Consider the following 15,496-nt stretch of genomic DNA (forward strand, 5'->3'; position numbering starts at 1 on the left):
AAGTCATTAATAGTCAATGAGAACCGACAAACAATGATGCAAAGTAAGGGGATGTTATCATTAGTAACTAATGTAAATGTGAAGAAAACAAGTGGACCAAAGGATAACCGCCAGTAGCCATCGAGTTTCCTAAAATTAACCAGAAGGGACCCTGGCACTGTGATCGTTCAGGATTTGCCAAGTCTTCGTACTTGCGGGTAGTGAATCGCACTTGTGGGTTCATTTATTGCCATGTTTCGGTTTTGTTTTGAAGGAAATAACGAACCCTTTTCAGCTTTGTGACCCTATTTGAAATGATAAGTCTAAAAGATTAAAGCGGTGAGGCACAACAGCAGAACATTTGCCGATTGATTTTCATGATCAAGCCACACAAACACACGCGGAGCCAGAAGTATGAAGATTAGACAAATCCGTGTTCTACCCATCATTCCCATGCTTGCTGAAGCGCCAGGCAATGCAGCTCCCATAGACACTACCACCAGAGTTCTGCCAAGTGGATATATAAGAAACTATGCCAGTAGGGACAAAGCCTGTCACTTTAGATGACGGGCCCAATGCTCTACCAACTGGGCTACAGTGACAGTGCAAAGGCGCATGCAAGTGCATGGCAGCCACTTAACGAGCCAGCAAGAGGAGGCATGCCCACATCTGGTGTCCTCCATTAGCAACCCCCCCCCTCGCACTCTTGCCATCTCCTGGTATCCATTCTGCTACTCTTAATACCCAGAGGCCATTTTGCCTATGCGCTAGATGTTGGTTTTAACCAAGTCATCCTGAAAGAAGCCATGCAATACTTTTCGAGCATCGTTGCAAAACGCTGCCCTTTGGAAGTCAATAAATTCTCAAAGTCTGTTAAAAATCACTTTCTCTTCTCTCAACAAATGACTCCACAGGTCCAAAATCACTCCATCCGAGGCCGAGTATCAACCCGACTTGCACATGGTTTCCTTGGGCATTACTGAGGCCGCCGCGGGAGGCCACGACTTTTTCTCTTCTTTGAACTCTTTAGTGCGGTCATGCATGTGAACAAGTGCTTGAGGTCACAAGGCGTGCCTGACAGGTTTTTTTCTCTCCTGCCATTTCTCCTTGCTTACCTTCCAGCGATTTTATTGGGACAAGAGACCGCAATTGCAGCATGCAATAAATATTCGTAACTACACTCGTACTGCACGAATACTGAAAGTTTTTGTGGCAGTGAATTTGTAAGGCAACAAGCTCCTTTACTACGTGATCCATTCCATGACTACTTGAAAAATGTGTTGCAGGGCTCCTTCAACACTACTTTGTTCCCCGACCAACTGTGCTCTCTTCATGTCTCTTAAGGTTACACCTACCATTCTCCTTGCTGTGTTGTACTCAATTTGAGTTGAATCCTCTCTGTAAGCCTCGAGGCTTCTGCTTCATAGGTACGTAAGATTCACCTGTTATATACCTTCCTCTGGAGACTACCTACCGTTTATGATTTCGAAGAGCTTGCTGAATGTGCTCTATCCATTCATTTCGCACTCATGGTTTCGCTATGCGGTCACTACCTGTTGTAAGTAGATGCGTCCTTTTTAATCATTCCACTGCCTTGCTATCTAATGCAATGAACTGTCCTCTTACGAAACTGTTGAACATTGGTTTTCTGCATATTAATTTTAAAACCTATCATTCTACTTTCCTTGTCCAACTCAGTAAACATTATCTAAAATTTGTCTCCCGAGTTACTCATCGAGCCAATGTTGCAAGTGCATTGCAGGTTACCCAAAGGTACTCGCTATTAACTCATATCTTCAACTTTTCGCTATCTAGCACCCTGAAAGCCTCCTATAGCATGTAGTAAAAAGCATCGGATCAGCCCCAATATGTCAGACAGAAGGCACTTAAGATGCCCTCAGTAAACCTTTCGAGGTACTTGAGGCCTCTTTTAAGATACCAGTGGATGTATTGAACCCTCGAGCACAGGGCAGGAAGCCCTGTGGGAGAAAATGATTTGAGCAAATCTCGCTGGCACAAGATTGGGGTGTGTCAAAGTATTCTACCTCTGCTAATAATTTGAATCTGCTCGAGCATCATTGGAAAGCAAGTGCAGCACTTTCCTTCAGTGTAGTGTGGGGTAATTATCAGCTTGGAGTACCGATGGCTGCACTCGAAATCAGTGGGCCACTCATTGCAGATAGCCGGGGGGGGGGGGGGGGGTTGATAAGTGGTGATAAATCGTCAAACAATGGCAGCAGCCACCGTTTCACCAAGGGGATTTGTCTGTCAAGGCACCAAACTGCTGTGCTTGGCAAGGTTTTTATGCATGCTTGGTGCGTAGAAAGCGAGACGCGCCCAGAGCCAGGATACCAGTTATCGCGGCGTACATAAAATCTACAGAGGAAAGCAGTTGCTGCTCCACATAAGAAGTCCCTTCGCCAAAACGTTGGCTCCTGTTAGTGATCGGCGATTTGTTATCCCAGTACTGAAGTTTATCCCGCAGGACCTTGCTGTTATTTTCTCTATCCCACGTGAGACAACACATTAAAAAACCAAAAAAGAAAAGGAGGCGGGGTGCAGGCCTCATTAAATCGAGTTCTGTCTACAAATCCCTCAGGCAAATTTTCAGAGCAATATTTCCACGCATGACGTCGGGGTTTGGCAATTAACGTGCCTCAGAAATGTGACGGCGGAGCATTGACGAAAGTAGCACGCCTATCACGAGCCGGGGCGATCGATTCAACCGGCAAGGTGCGTGTGCAGCTGATAAGGCTCAAGTTTGGCGATAAGGTTCTCGAAATAACCTCGCACGTGGACAGAAGTCTGCGCTACCGAATTCGGAAATTAACCACGCAACGCCTCATTTAAAAACACACATCATGCTTCCCGTATTCTGCAGGTGTTCGTAAAAGGCCAAATGAGAGCGCGCCCGTTGTCCACTGCATAACCACGGCGCGTAGGTCTATGCAAGCACACAGGTACTTGAATAATCACGAGTTCACCGAGATTAGAGATCTATTCAATACGAGAAAAAATCCACAAAAGCTTTGGCTTACCTGGAAATCCTGCGGAGGTCGCAGTTGTCATCTTTTCCGTCGCTGCGGCTGAACCATACCTCTAGCAATTTCTCAGTTCCTTCAAAAAAGTCTGGGTAATTGCTCTGCACATCCATTTGGACAGCTTGAGGCGTGCGACGGTCTCACGGGGGGAGAGCACGTTGCCGCGACGGCTGCTCAGGCTCGACTGATGGGCGAGATGACGGAAGGACGAGCGTACGGACGGCACTGCGCGTTGCGAGTGCGCAAGCTCCAATGGCCAGCAACAGAGCAGACGACGCCGGAAGTTTGGTTTGCGTCACATCCTGCGGAAAAACACTCGCGCTTGTTTTGTTTTTTTTAAGCAATTCTTTCAAAATATTTTGAACGTTTAAAATGTAAAAACTAAAAAGCATTGCTTAAAACAACAGTTTTTAAATAAACTTAACAAACACACGTATTTTTTACTGGTCGCTTCGGAGTGCTCTGTCTTTAGGTTCGTTTTCTATGGACAGGTGCCAAACGGGACGCCAGCCAGCCTGCCGACAGAAACGCGCCGCCACGCCAATAGAAGTCAGACTCTGCAGAGAGAGAGAGAGAAACAACTTTTATTGAAACGTCAAGTGTTAGAGGAGTTGACTCCCCTCCCTTAGATGGCAGCTAGGAGTCCTTGGGCCCTAGCGGCATCTTCGGCTTGCCTGATGACCTGTAGTTGGTCCTCGATGCTTGAGCTTAGCAGCGCGGTCTCCCACTGCTCCGTATTCATGTATGTGTTTGGCCCCTTCACGATGTTGGGGCAAGCCCAGATAATGTGTTTGAGGTCCGCCCGCTGATTGCAGTGTTTACATCTGTCTGAGTAGAGGTCCGGGTAACAATGATTATAAGCGATTGGGTTTGGGAACGTGTTTGTTTGTAATAGGCGCCACGCTGTCGCCTGCTGCTTATTTAATGAGGAGTGTGGTGGCGGGTAATGCTGCCTCCCTAATCTGTAGTGCTTGGTAATTTCGTTGTAACTGGACATGCGGTCTCTCTCCGCACGCGGGCTCCGCGTCATTCCTGCCCCTGCTCGGCTCGCTAACTCTCGAGCTAGGGTGTGTGCGGTTTCATTGCCCGGGAGGGAGGAGTGGGCGGGCGTCCATATAACATAAACGTCGCGCTCTCCGCGAAAGTTATTTAAGATTCTTAACGCCTCTTTTGAGACCCTTCCGTTAGCGAAGTTATGAATGGCGGTTTTGGAATCACTGATTACGACGCTGGCCCTTGTGGACGCAAGTGTCAGCGCTATGGCCGTTTCTTCAGCGATTTCCGAATTTCCTGTTTTAATGGTGCCGCTAGCAAGCAGGTGGCCCGCTTGATTTGAAGCGACTATTGCCATGTGTCGACCGTCTGTATATTCGGCTGCATCTACATATACCACGTCCGCGTCATGTTGAAACTTCTTGTGCAGTGCTCTCGCTCTTGCATTCCTCCGCTCCCGGTGATGTTCGGGGTGCATGTTTCTGGGTAACGGAGGTATTATGATGCGCTCTCTGGTTTCTTTTGGGATATCGTATTTATTGCCGCTTTGGCCAGCGTACGTTATTGCAAGTTTGTGCAGGATGTGTCTTCCCGTGTTGCTTTGCGCGAGTCGTTCATATTGCGCTATCATATGAGCCTCAATAAGTTCGTCTAGCGTGTTATGCATTCCTAACGCTTCGAACTTTTCGTTAGACGTGGTGATCGGTAATCCGAGGGCTTGCTTATATGCTTTTTTAATTATGCATTCTATCTTTTGTTTTTCCGCCACTTGCAACTTGAGGTATGGGGTCACATACACTATGCGGCTGACGACGAAGGCTTGGATGAGCTGCACTAAGTTGTGTTCTTTTACGCCGTAGTTTTTGTTGGCGATTCTTCGAATCATTCGAATGGTTTGTTGGGTGTTGTTATCCAGGAACTTTATTGCTTCCCCGTTATGTCCGTTCTCGGATATTCGGAGTCCCAGAACTCTTATGTGTTGTACCTGAGGTATTGGGTAACCTCCTGCTAAGATTGTGATGTTGTGTCGTTCGTGAATGCGCTTGCGACCTCTGCTTGTAGGTCTGTAGAGTAATAACTCCGATTTTTGAGGAGAGCATTTTAGGCCATTGTTCTCCACGTATCGCTCTACCGTATTTACTGCTTGTTGTAAAATCTCTTCTATGTGACCGTCGCTCCCGCCCGTCACCCATAGGGTGATGTCATCCGCATAGATACTGTGCTGAAGCCCTTCGACGCGTTCCAGCTCTGAGGGTAAACCAAGCATCGCCACGTTGAATAGGAAAGGGGAAAGCACCGAACCTTGTGGTGTTCCCTTGTTGCCTAGAACGAGTTCTTCGGATTCCGCTTCCCCGGCCATGATTGTAGCTTTACGGTTGGTGAGAAAATCTTTTATGTAATCGTACACTCTCCGACCTACGTGTAGGTTTTGCAAGTTGCGCAATATGGCCTCGTGGGTGACGTTATCAAATGCCTTCTGCAGGTCAAGGCCCAGAATGGCTTTTGTATCCAGGGTGTGCGTTTCGGCGTCTATGATTTGATTCTTTAGCTGCAACATGACGTCTTGCGTCGAGAGTCTTGGTCGAAAGCCGATCATGGTGTGTGGGTATAGCTCGTTGTCGTCCATGTATCTGACGAGACGCGTTAAAATTACTTTTTCCATGAGCTTTCCAATGCAGGACGTCAATGAAATGGGCCTGAGATTTCCGATGAGCGGCTTTTTGCCCGGCTTGGGTATTAATATGATTTTGGCGGTTTTCCATTGCTGGGGTATGGCGCCCTTCTCCCAGCATTCGTTTATGTACTTTGTGAGAGCAGTGACGGATTCGTCATCTAAGTTGCGAAGTGTTTTATTTGTTATACCGTCGGGACCCGGGGCGGACTTGGGATTGAGTCGTCCGAGTTCGTATCGAATCTCTGCCTCTGTTATGGAGGCGTCGAGGTCGACGTTATCCTTCCCTTCGTACTCTGGGAGTCGCGCCTTTGTGGCATCTCCTACGTATGTCTGGCGTAGCTCGCGTAAGAGCTCTGCTTCTGTACCTGCGTAGCTGTGTAGTATCCGTTGCAGGTTTTGTCTTTGTGTTGTTTTCGTGCCTTCTGGATCAAGGAGGCCTCGGAGAATGTTCCAAGTTTTGGACATTCCGAACTGCCTGTTCATTAAAGTGCACATGCCTGCCCACTGCTGCTGGGACAGCCTATTTGCGTAGTCTTCTATGTCTTTGTCGAGCGCGACGATTCTCTTTCTTAGACGCCGGTTGTGCTTTTGACCTTTCCAGCGCTCTTGCAGGCTGCGTTTTGCCTCCCACATGTGTAAGAGCTTGCTGTCCATTTCTTCCATTCCTGCCTCTTCGGGAACATGTTTGGTGGCTTTCTGCACGCTACGCTGGAGTGTGTCTGTCCACTTCTGTATATCTTCGATGGTCTCTGTAGCATCGTCCTCTCTTATCTTACGAAAGGTGTCCCACTCGGTTAACATTATTTTTCTACCTTTCTTTTTACGCGGACCTGCTTGTAAAATTGTGCATACAATGTAGTGATCGCTGCCTAGATTTACGTTAGTGTTGGTCCAATGAGGGTTGGATATATTCTTTATGAATGTAAGGTCCGGCGTGGTGTCTCTACTGACGCTGTTCCCCATTCTGGTAGGGTCTTGTGGGTTAGTTATTAGCGTGAGCTCCTCGTGCTGCGCGTCGTTCCACAGGTTGCGGCCTTTAACGTTTTCGATGGTGTAACCCCAGGCGGCGTGTGGTGCGTTAAAGTCGCCCACGACGATCAGTGCTTGTCTGCCCGCTACGTTCAGCACTTTGCGGAAAAGCGAGCCAAACTTTACCTTTTGTCGTGGTGGACTGTACACGTTCAGCACAAACAAGCTTCCCTCCTTTTTTCGAGACGGGAGAATTTCTAGTAGGACGTGGTCTATGTTGCGTACGCCAGTATCGTGTTCTACAGCCGTTATATTACGATGTATCAGTGTGGTTACTGTTGCTTTTTCAGCTAAAGTGCTATATGATTTGTATCCTGATAATTTTGCGGTCCCCCCAGTTTCCTGGAGGGCGATTACATCTGGTGCTTGCTTGGTTTTTACGAATTGCTGCAGGTTACCCCGCTTACGACGAAACCCACGACAATTCCACTGCCAAATCGTGTATTCATTAGGCGGCGCCATGTTGGCTACTCGAGTTTTCTATGCAGCTGTTCTCAGCCGCAGGTGGTCTGCTGTACGGCTTGCTCTTGACCGGCCTCGCTCCTGCGGGTCGGGCGTCTTTCGAGACGTTTTCCAGCTGCCCTACCCTACCCTCGAGGGTGTCGAACCTCTGAGACATTTCATCTCGCATCTGCGTTATCTGCTGTTGTAGGTCCGCGCGCATCTGCATGAATTGCTGCTGTAAACCTACGAACATTTCCTGAAACATGCCTTTTACTTCTCCGAGTGTAGAGTCGCTTTGCTCATCGGCGTTTTCCTTTGCCCTTCGTTTATGCGGTGGCGTTTCTCCACTCATCGACGCGGGAACGGGCGTCGCCGGAGCTCGAAGAGGTGTCGACGCCCTAATGGGTGTTGGCGTGGTATGGGTCATCTCTGAGTGTTTTGGGTTCTTAAGCTTAGCGTTTTCTACTTTAAGCATTTTTACCTCTTCCCTTAGCGTCGCGTTTTCTCGCTTTATTTGCTCTAACAACTGTCTGATCTGTGTTATTTCCTGTTCTAAGGCGGACCCCGCGCGTGTAGGTGTAACAGCAGTGCCAGAGACCGCGTCTGCAAAGCTCACCTGTGCCTGAGTTTCTACCGCTCCTCGGCTGGATTGCAATCTTGACGTTACCCTGGATCTCGATCGGGTTCTCGATCGGGTTCTCGAACGGGTTCTGGACCGGGTCCTCGACCTTGGTCTGCGACCGGGCTGCTTTCGACTGTCCCCCTCGTATGGTCCCGGGGGTGAGCCTTCTGTGCGATGGCCTTCTGATCCCTGGGTGTTCTCGCTCGTTGCTTTGCCAGCTCGTTTGTTGTAGTCATTGATGCCGTATGGTGTTTCGGCCTCCGCTTCTTCTCTTCTTCGTCGCTCCCAGCGTCTTCGCCGGACCAAATACGGTATCTTGTACTTTGCCTTGCAGCGTCTGTCTCCCGTAAAGTGAGCTTGCCCGCATAGCTGACATCTTGCTTCACACTGGTGTTCTTGCGGCGGGTTGGCCACGCCGCATCCTCTGCATATTTTTTCGTCTGGGTTGGGGCAAACGTCCGCCCTGTGTCCCAGCCTCCCACATTCGTAGCAAATGTCAATGTGTTTTCTGTATAGCGAGCACCGGACGATGAGCGCTCCGTATTTCACGTATCTCGGCACGTGAAGTCCGTCGAAGAGCACGATTACATTGTCTGTGTTGCCCATCCTCTTCGCGTGTAATATGCTTGGGTTTCTTGCTGTCACTAGGTTGTCTATAATATCTTCGGAACTTTCCTCTTGGGATATCCCTTTTATGAGTCCCTTAGATGTGTTTTCCGGCGCTGCTCTGTAGGCGCTGGCTTCGTGTTCTTGCTCTCCCACTCGGATCTTCGTGATGGCTCCGTACCGCCTGGCTCGCTCTTCGGACGGCGTGCTGACGACCACGATATTCTGCTTGTAGTTTATGCATATACTGTCTTCTTCTGCTGCTTCGCGACCGACGCCAGCGGCGTTTCTCAGGCAGCAGTATATGCGTGCCTGCCTGTGCTCCGAAACGCTGAGTCCTCCTCGTGGTCGCACGATCACTTTGTAGTCTTCTGCCGGTAGACGAGGAAGTCTGCTTGCATTAGCAATTTGTCGTATGGTTCGTTCACCTTTCCACTTGCTGTCCCCAGGCGCGCCCGTCGGCGCAGCAGCGTCTCTTAGCATGGTTCTCTTCGGGCCTGAAATCCCTCCAGATGTTTTCGTGATGTTTCTTCTGCGGACTTCGCACCATCCGGCGTCGTTGGTAAAGTCCTCCGGTTGCATATCTTCTCCTTCCACGCTTACAACCTCCATCGTGGTGCTAGACGCGCCGTCGAGGCGTTCCGGGGTCACCCCAGGCGTCCTCGTCGACGCGTTGGACCTAGCTCTCCCCGCCGCTGCGGCGGCAGACGCAATGTTTGATCTTCGTGGCGACTCAGAATTATCGGTGTCTATGCCGAAAAAGCGGGCCCACCTTGCAATAGTTGGTATCCAGGTGTTCGGCTGAACTTCCTCAGTCGATTGGCATAGAGACTTTAGCCAAGTTTTGCAATTTTTTAACAAAAATCATTTGAAAACTGCGGAGCCTACACAACGTGCGTCCGCACTCTGCGACTCCTAGCGTCCAACCCTCTCAGACTCTGCAGAAATGTTCTTAGTAGACATTTCGCTAGGAAGAGTTCAGCTATAACATATTTAATCAATCCAAGCACAGGTAGTTTTGTGGAAATGCAGGACGGAGTATTTGAGGTGGCAAGGCAGTTCTACAAGAACTTTTACGCCGAACCACCTCTTACTCCGTCCTCGTTTTCTTTCACTAAGAATTTCGAGGATTTTGATAACTGAGACATTCCTCTCATCGAAGAGGAAGTGTTCGCCGCTCTTAAATTCTTGCAGCATAATCGTACCCCAGGCTCAGATAAACCAGTCGAGTTTTACGTCAAGTTTTGGAAGGTTTTAAGGGCATTTTACCACTTTGGCAAACAGGCTTCTCGGTGAGGGAACTCTGTCAGCAACTCAAAGGGAATGGTGGATCACTCTCGTGTGCGAGGAAGAGTCGAGACGCACTGACCTAAGAGCCTGACGGTCCTAAACTGTGACCACAAGCGCATAGCTAAGTACGTGCCTGTCCGTCTGACTCTCTCCAGTGCTTAGTACTGTTTTGGGTCCGTACTAGGCGTGCTGTGTCCAAGGTCGATCGTGCCAACTTCACGGTTTTGCTATTAGGAATCTTATAGAATAATTCACGCAACCTTCGTGGAACTCTTTGTTCTTTTGATCAACAGAAGGCATTTCGTATAATCAGTCAGATGAACGTACCTCTTTAAAGTTTTAAAGCAGACGAGCTTCAGTGCCTAATTTATCAAAATCATCAGGGCATTATATTTCAGGCCTAGCTGTGCGTTCGCGATACAGGACCGCGTTTCGGAGCTGTTCGGCGTGTGCCGTGGAGTGCGGCTGGGGATCCACTTTCACCTGCCCTCTAAGCGCTAACGCTTGAGCCCCACCTGCAGAGAGTTGCCATTGACACTAGCATTGGTAGATTTCCCCTTCCGCCAGGTTCCCCCCTCCCCGGTGGCAACGTTCGCTGATGCGGAATTGACTCCATCGTTGTCCCGGACGAGGCAACTGTTTGCACCATCTTGGATATGTTATGGAGGCGTACTGCTTTCAGAGCGGTGCCAGGATAAATAAGTCGAAGATCGCAGTCATGCATATGAACTGCACTCCCCCCAGCCCACGTCCTGCACACGACCTCCCCATCAAGGAACGTCTACGCATATTGGGTTTCCATTTCGAACTGTATGGCCTGACTACCGGAAATTGGCGGTTAGCCAAGGAGAAGCTGACCGACATAATTCGGGAGCTTGGTATTGTCTTGTTCACTGACAGCTAGGGCCACGATAATTTCATTGTTGTTTAGTTTTCTCGCGTATGTAGGTTCGGTTATGCCGATTAAACCACATACCAGGCTGCTCCTGGAAAGGAAACATTTAGGTTTTTTTTTTTTGGGGGGGGGGGGGGGTGCATCTGCGTACTTGTCACGCCCCGTGCTCAAGCTACGCAGGGATGAAGGAGGACTCGGTATTCTTGACCTGGGCACTAAAATCCCTATAAGAGGAATGTGCCCCTTTTGTGACAGTAGGGAGGACCTGTCACATATTCTCGCAATGTGCACTACCGCAACCGCCCTCTATCTAAGAATAGCTAGCTTGTTTAGTCAACCCGGTGTTCCTTTCGGCTAGATAGATAGATAGATAGATAGATAGATAGATAGATAGATAGATAGATAGATAGATAGATAGATAGATAGATAGATAGATAGATAGATAGATAGATAGATAGATAGATAGATAGATAGATAGATAGATAGATAGATAGATAGATAGATAGATAGATAGATAGATAGATAGATAGATAGATAGATAGATAGATAGATAGATAGATAGATAGATAGATAGATAGATAGATAGATACGGTCAAAGTCGCCGAAGTTCGCTAAGAAATGCTTCGCATTTAGAACATAAATTTAAGTTCCATCTCTCTGCCTCTTCAGGCAAAATAACCTCATTTTTCCAGTATTTCTGTACTTTACCTTTACGTTTCTGTCACCAGTACTCTAACCGTCTCTTGCTTCTACCACGGACGTGTTCAGCTTTCCATGTTTGTCCCTGAAACCCAAAGCCTCCCGTAGGGTTGTACCCACACGTGTACCTGGGTGGATATCACCGCATTCAATCAGAACATGTTCCATCGTTTCCTTAACTTCCTAACGGCATGTACAATTCTTCTTTACTGAATCTCGCTTTATGACTACGCGTTCGAAGGCAATCAGACTTGGCTTCGAACAGCAAAGCGCTTTCCCTTGAAATATCATAAAACGTCTTGCACCTTATTTCGTTCTGGCCTTTTTGGTTGTTACTGACAGTCGGCTTCTTTTCAATTGCTGTTATACAATAAATCCTCCCCACCTATCTGACTTTTCTCTTAATGATCCTTGTTGCCATGTCGCCCACACTGCCAGCCGAATATTTACTGGTGAGCCTTTTAGTTCCTTTTCTCCTCTTTTTGTCCACGCTTTTCCTATACAAATTCCTGAAGACTTTCCCGGCCCACATACTCCCCTTCATTTTTCTAAGCCTCTCTTCAAATCTCATTTTTTCTGAGCTTCCCTTACTTCCAAGCCTGTCCATCCCTAGTCCCTTTTTGAACACATGAGATATGATACCATAGGCAAGGATTTGAAATTACGACGGTGCGCATGGGCAGAGGGTGACTGCATTGATATACAAATGTTCCTTTACTGAATAAAACCTTCAGTTTATGGTAGCACTGGTGTTGTACCCTTCTTTTCTTTGTTCGTGTGTCAGTGTGCGCTAAAAATAAGTTACGCTGCCCCCTTTACAGCCACATTCGTCCTCTTCCCGTGAGCGCCCAACGGGAGGCGCCCCACAGTCCTTTGATTTACACCCATTTCTAATTGCACCTCTGACTTTATGCCCACCATTGAATTCCCAAATGTAATCCTCAGAAACATTACGTCTTTCCATAGACCTCGAAGCACTTCGTGCTATTATACCCCCAAAATGCTTTGTGCTTCATTATTGCAGCATTCCCTTTTCTGCCGATGTTTTTTCCTGTACCTCCATATATTTGTATCTCTCATTTACCCATACTCCGAGGCACTTGTACTCACTTACCCTCGGTATTTCTTGGCCCTGTATTGAGACTACCTGGACTTTGTGATCACTATATACAATCAATCCATATTTTGTTGCACTAAATCCTAGTCCTATAGAGCCTTGCCTTCCCTTACACCAGCCGCTGTATATCGTCTTGACTGTCTGGTTATAGGACAATATCGTCTGCTTGAAATAGATCTGGGAACTTCTGCTCAACCATCGTGCTAGTCTGTTTGTATGACAGATTAAACCCTATGTTGCTACTTTTCAGCGCTTTTTCCATCCTCACCATGTACATTAGGAATACCTGTGGGGACAAAGGACATCTCTGTCTCAGCCCTTTGTTAATTTTAACGCTGTCATTGCTACCTATTCTTTCCTATTCTATGCAAACTGTACTTTCCCGGCATATTTCTCCAGAAGCTGTATACAGTTGTCACCTATGCCCACTTGCTTGTCCCACAAGATCTCCTGATTCACGTTGTCATAAGTGATGTACAGATATAGGCTACATATAAGGGCCTCTTTCTATATTAGGTATTTCTATACACTGAGTAAGAACGAACAGGCTATTGTCTAACCGCCAGTCAATTTGGAATCTAGTCTGAAGTTCTCCCGAAATGTTATTTTGCTCTGCCCACGTTTCTATTTTTTTTTTAAAACCTTTATAGCACAGATGTATTGGTTAATGGTCTATACGAGCAAATGTTAATCTTTTCGCTCTTGCCTTCATAGGTTAATTTCGTTCTACTTTTCCGCTAAGTGTCTGGTATTTCCCTCTCTTGTAAGCACTTGTCTACAAATTTCAGCAATGCTTCTTTAGTGCTATAACCTAGTTTGTAAATTTGGTGGACGGGATCCCCATCTAAGCCCGTAGTAGTGCGCTTAGGAATTTTTTCTTCGGCTTTCTTCCAATTATAATTCTCAAGTACTACCCAGCTCTTTCCAGTCTCCTCCCCCGTCATTCTAGACGGCTGCAAATAAACGTTATTCGTCTCTCTCTCTCTCTCTTTCTCTCTCTCTTTCTCTCTCTCACTGTTTATCATACTTTTACTCCCCAGGGAAGTCCCCTAGCTGGGCGACCTTTTCAAACAAATCTCCTGTTAGCTTTCGTATATAACGTAGTGCTTCGTACCTTCCCAATTTATTTCCTCTTTCATCTGCCATATGGTGTTGCATTGTGACAGACTTCCTACCTAGCCCTTTGAGGTGGCTCCAAAATATTCTAGCCGTGGCCTTCTTCTTTTCTCTAATCTCTGTCATCCAGCGTTCACTTTCACCTTTAATTTATGCCTCGACCAATTTCTGCACAATGGTTTTTTTTCTTTAAATATGACTCTCATTTTCGTTCACTTTATGCTGTGACCGAACCTTCCTTTTTGCCTGTCTGTGCTCCCGTGATGCTTCACGTCGCTTTTCGATCGCTTCCCGGATTTCTCTGTTCCACCAGCTTTTTGGCTTTCCATCAATTAGTTTTCCTCTCTTTTTCCATCTCCCTCGTCATTACATGCAACAGCTCACTGTGCTTAAAGCCTTTGGCCGGTAGTTTTCTTATTTCGTCCTCGACTCTTGCGGCTATATTTGCTATTTGTGTGTCTTTTAGAAACAAACTTCCATACTTTGATTCTATGTTGTGATCTTCAGTTTTATGTCCTCTTGGTATTCTTATGCGTTTATGATGACTACCCAAGCTGTTAATGCCTTCCTAGTCTATTCTCATCTCTCTACGTTTGTCATAGATGACCTTTGTCACAAGACAATAATCAATGCTCAATTGTCCGTGTTCAACATCCCATGTGATCTGCAACGCACACTTAGGCCACGCGTTAACTATCTCAAGACTATGTTGCTCACAGAGATCTAGCCATAACCTGCCATTGGTGTTTGAATATCCGTCAAGGTTCTGTATGTGAGCATTCATGTCCCCTAGAACTATTATTTCAGCCCCATGACCAAATTCTTTAATATCGGCGCCTATAAAATACATTTCTCCACATTATTTTCTTTGCAGTTATTCCCCGTCCTCAAATAAGCTACACATAGCCACGTTTTTTTCTCCCTACTGTGGCCGGAACCTTTAGGTACTCCGAACTCGTTTTCTTCACTCTATCCCCTTAGGATTTGCTATAGGTTAGCATTCCAACACCCCACCTTTCCTTTCTTTTATGATTCTATTGCGTCATTCCCACGTGTAATTCAGGATCTGTGGTGGCTCTTACAAGTCTCTAAGGTGTGCTTTTGCTATCGCATAAACACCTATCTGTTCCTTGTTGAACTGCTCCTCAATCTCTAACCATTTCGCCCTTTGTCGGCCACCCTGCATGTTAATGTAACTAATTGCAACATGCGCCTCCTCCTTTCTCTTACCTTTTCTCTGGTTTTTCGCTATTGGGTGCGAGGTCATACTGTGGCGCCACCATGCGGACGCATCCCTGTGACATACATGGTTGGATTGCTCCGCTAACCCTCTCGCGCGCATGCAGCTCGCAGCCGTTTTCACATCTCTTTTTTTTTAATTCTTATTCTTGTTGTACTTCAGTTAAAAAAATCATATAATGCAGCTGCAGCATCTTCACTGATAGTACGAAATGCAAAATAACTGCTCCGGAAAAGTTGTACGCTTCTCGTTATACCTGACTGTCGGTGTGTGGGCCGAGCGCATTGCGTTTTTAGAAGGTAACGACTCATTACGTGTCGAAACAACAAATGAGTATTAACGCGTTGTTGAGAGAAAAAGGTTTATTTTTGCTGAAATAAATGCGCGCAACCCCGCTACTTCATTCATTGTAGGTTTGCATCTAAAGATGGGCCGCGGTATAGACACGACAAGCATGCACCAATTTGCATTTTTATTTAGCACACATAGCCTTACGAAGCACAGCGCAAGCGTATTTTTCGCTTTGTGGGAAGCAACACGACATTCTTACAGCCGCATGCAGCCGCAACCTTTCTGTTATGATTGCGGGCAAATGCGAAAGTCACACGCATGCGCGTGCCTCATTCAGAGTTGTAACTAGGTAAAATTTCACACGAGGATGAGTTTCTCTGTTGTACGATCCTAATATTTATTGCGAAAACTTTGTATGGTTGTCCCACGGTGCACATTCCATAGCCATCGAGCCACACA

General features: G+C 47.0%; 2 protein-coding genes across 2 annotated transcripts in view; both read right to left on the reverse strand.

The window, feature by feature from the left end:
- SamDC (S-adenosylmethionine decarboxylase) overlaps positions 1-3,271 on the reverse strand; it is a 98,208-nt gene extending 94,937 nt beyond the window's left edge. Inside the window, exon 1 of the mRNA XM_037424855.2 lies at positions 3,018-3,271. Within this exon, the coding sequence (XP_037280752.1) occupies positions 3,018-3,133 (116 nt within the window). The 5' untranslated portion in view covers positions 3,134-3,271. The remainder of the gene's footprint in view (positions 1-3,017) is intronic.
- LOC142818055 (uncharacterized) overlaps positions 3,161-15,496 on the reverse strand; it is a 176,721-nt gene continuing 164,385 nt past the window's right edge. Inside the window, exon 3 of the mRNA XM_075896279.1 lies at positions 3,161-3,322. Coding sequence (XP_075752394.1) covers positions 3,161-3,322 — 162 coding nt within the window. The remainder of the gene's footprint in view (positions 3,323-15,496) is intronic.

This window comes from Rhipicephalus microplus, chromosome 5, assembly GCF_043290135.1.
Source record: "Rhipicephalus microplus isolate Deutch F79 chromosome 5, USDA_Rmic, whole genome shotgun sequence".
In the NCBI taxonomy this organism is placed as follows: Eukaryota; Metazoa; Arthropoda; class Arachnida; order Ixodida; family Ixodidae; genus Rhipicephalus; species Rhipicephalus microplus.